Raw genomic sequence first — 3486 nt, 5'->3', positions numbered from 1 at the left:
GTGTGTGCGTCCGTGCGTGTGTGTGTGTGTGTATGTAGGTTCATAGGGGAGGAGTCTGTAGCTGCAGGTGAGGCCTGCATTCTGACTGACCGTCCTACCTGGATCATCGATCCCATCGACGGGACGACCAACTTCGTTCACGGGTCAGTTTTTATTTTCATTATTTAACATGTTCATTACAATAATATATATTATTAATAAAAGATATTATTATTAATATTGAATAATACCTAACCACCATCTACAGATTTCCTTTTGTTGCCGTTTCCATAGGATTTGCCGTCAACAAAGAAGTGAGTTCACTGACATTACTGCTAGTAAATATAATATCTATATATATATATATATATATATATATATATAAGTATTAGTAGTATAGTGATACAGTGCCTTGTGAAAGTATTCGGCCCCCTTGAACTTTTCAACCTTTTGACACATTTCAGGCTTCATACATAAAGATATACAAATTTTATTTTTTGTGAAGAATCACCAACAAGTGGGACACAATTGTGAAGTGGAACGAAATCTATTGGATATTTTAAACTTTTTTAGCAAATAAAAAACTGAAAAGTGGTGCGTGCTACATGATGGAGAAGGGCCCCTTGCGTTAATACTTTGTAGAGCCACCTGTTGCTGGGATTCCAGCTGCAGGTCTCTTGGGGTCTGTCTCTATCAGTTTAACATCAGAGACTAAGTTCTTCCCATTCTTCCTGTAAAACAGCTGGAGCTCAGAGAGGTTGGATGGAGAGCGTTTGTGAACAGCAGGGTTCAGTTCTTTCCACAGATTCTGGATCGGATTCAGGTCTGGACTTTGACTCGGCCGCTCTAACACCTGGAGACGTTTATTTGTGAACCATTCCTTTGTAGATGTTGCTGTATGTTTGGGATCATGGTCTTGTTGGAAGATAAATCTCCATCCCAGTTTCAGGTCTTTTGCAGACTCCAACAGGTTTTCATCCAGAATGGTCCTGTATTTGGCTGCATCCATCTTCCCCTCCATGTGAACCATGTTCCCTGTCCCTGCTGAAGAGAAGCAGGTCCAGACCATGATGCTGCACCACCATGTTGGACAGTGGGGATGGTGTGTTCAGGGTCTTGAGCAGTGTTGCTTTTACACCAAACATATCGTTTTGCATTGTGGCCAAAAAGTTAGATTTTGGTTTCATCTGACCAGAGACCTTCTTCCACATGTTGGGTGGGTCTCCCAGGTGGCTCGGGGCAAACTTTAGACGAGACTTTTTATGGATATCTTTGAGAAATGGCTTTCTTCTTGCCACTCTTCCATGAAGACCAGATTAGTGCCGTGTCCGACTGATTGTTGTCCTATGGACAGACTGTCCCACCTCAGCTGGAGTTCTCTGCAGTTCCTCCAGAGGGATCATGGGCCTCTTGGCTGCATCTCTGATCATCTTCTCCTTGTCTGAGCTGAAGGTTTACAGGGACCAGGTCTTGGTAGATTTGCAGTGGTCTGATACTCCTTCCATTTCAAAATGATCGCTTGCACAGTGCTCCTTGGGATGTTTAAAGCTTGGGAAATCTTTTTGGATCCCAATCCGGCTTTAAACTTCTCCAGACCAGTACCACGGACCTGCCTGGTGTGTTCCTTGGTCTTCATGATGCTCTCTGTGCTTTCAACAGAACCCTGAGACTATCACAGACCAGGTGCATTTATACAGAGACCTGATCCCACACAGGTGGATTCTATTGATCCCCATCAGTCATTTAGGACAACATTGGATCCTTCAGAGATCCTCGCTGAACTTCTGGACTCAGTTTGCTGAACTGAAAGTAAAGGGGACCAATCATGTAGCACGCACCACTTTTCAGTTTTTTATTTGCTAAAAAAGTTTAAAATATCCAATAGATTTCGTTCCACTTCACAATTGTGTCCCACTTGTTGGTGATTCTTCACAAAAAATATTTTTTTTATTTCTTTATGTTTGAAGCCTGAAATGTGTCAAAAGGTTGAAAAGTTCAAGGGGGCCGATTATTTTCGCAAGGCACTGTATAAGGTCCTAGTGTAGTATTAGTAGTATAGTGTGTAAAGGCTGCAGTACTATGTGTACTCTGTATCTCCAGATGCAGTACAATGAGTTCTCTGTGTCTCCAGATGCAGTACTATGAGTACTTTGTGTCTCCAGATGCAGTACTATGTGTACTCTGTGTCTCCAGATGCAGTACAATGAGTTATCTGTGTCTCCAGATGCAGTACAATGAGTTATCTGTGTCTCCAGATGCAGTACTGTGAGTACTCTGTGTCTCCAGATGCAGTTCGGCGTGGTGTACAGCTGTCTGGAGGACAAGATGTACACGGCGAGCAGAGGACACGGAGCCTTCTGCAACGGAGAGACACTGCACGTCTCTCAGCAGACCGGTCAGTAGGAATCAATAATATACTGTATATAACAATAATAATAATAATGATGTTGTTTTGTTTTATAGATTCAGATTGTGATGTTTTGTTTTATAGATTCTGAGTGTGAGGTTTTGTTTTATAGATTCTGAGTGTGAGGTTTTGTTTTATAGATTCTGAGTGTGAGGTTTTGTTTTATAGATTCTGATTGTGAGGTTTTGTTTTATAGATTCTGAGTTTGATGTTTTGTTTTATAGATTCTGATTGTGAGGTTTTGTTTTATAGATTCTGATTGTGAGGTTTTGTTTTATAGATTCTGATTGTGAGGTTTTGTTTTATAGATTCTGATTGTGAGGTTTTGTTTTATAGATTCTGATTGTGAGGTTTTGTTTTATAGATTCTGATTGTGAGGTTTTGTTTTATAGATTCTGATTGTGAGGTTTTGTTTTATAGATTCTGATTGTGAGGTTTTGTTTTATAGATTCTGATTGTGAGGTTTTGTTTTATAGATTCTGAGTGTGAGGTTTTGTTTTATAGATTCTGAGTGTGATGTGTTGTTTTGGTCTAAAGATTGAGTGTGATGTGTTGTTTTGTTTTATAGATTCTGATTGTGATGATGTTTTGTTTTATAGATTCTGATTGTGATGATGTTTTGTTTTATAGATTCTAAGTGTGATGTTTTGTTTTATAGATTCTGATTGTGATGATGTTTTGTTTTATAGATTCTAAGTGTGATGTTTTGTTTTATAGATTCTGATTGTGAGGTTTTGTTTTATAGATTCTGAGTGTTATGTTTTGTTTTATAGATTCTAAGTGTGATGTTTTGTTTTATAGATTCTGATTGTGATGTTTTGTTTTATAGATTCTGAGTTTGATGTTTTGTTTTATAGACTCTGAGTGTGATGTGTTGTTTTGTTTTATAGATTCTGATTGTGAGGTTTTGTTTTATAGATTCTGAGTGTGATGTTTTGTTTTATAGATTCTGAGTGTGATGGTTTTTTTTATAGATTCTGAGTGTGATGATGTTTTGTTCTTAAGATTGAGTGTGATATGTTGTTTTGTTTTATAGATTCTGATTGTGATGATGTTTTGTTTTATAGATTCTGATTGTGATGTTTTGTTTTATAGATTCT

At 38.3% G+C, this 3486-nt stretch overlaps 1 protein-coding gene across 1 annotated transcript in view; it reads left to right on the top strand.

Annotated features, from left to right (window-relative positions):
• Positions 1 to 3486, top strand: part of impa1 (inositol monophosphatase 1) — a 5435-nt gene that overhangs the window by 719 nt on the left and 1230 nt on the right. Inside the window, exons 3-5 of the mRNA XM_034888784.1 lie at positions 39 to 143; positions 248 to 293; positions 2266 to 2374. Of these exons, the coding sequence (XP_034744675.1) occupies positions 39 to 143; positions 248 to 293; positions 2266 to 2374 (260 nt within the window). The remainder of the gene's footprint in view (positions 1 to 38; positions 144 to 247; positions 294 to 2265; positions 2375 to 3486) is intronic.

The sequence above is a fragment of the Etheostoma cragini genome, chromosome 12, assembly GCF_013103735.1.
Source record: "Etheostoma cragini isolate CJK2018 chromosome 12, CSU_Ecrag_1.0, whole genome shotgun sequence".
Lineage (NCBI taxonomy): Eukaryota > Metazoa > Chordata > Actinopteri > Perciformes > Percidae > Etheostoma > Etheostoma cragini.
This window is presented reverse-complemented; position numbering and strand designations above follow the sequence as displayed.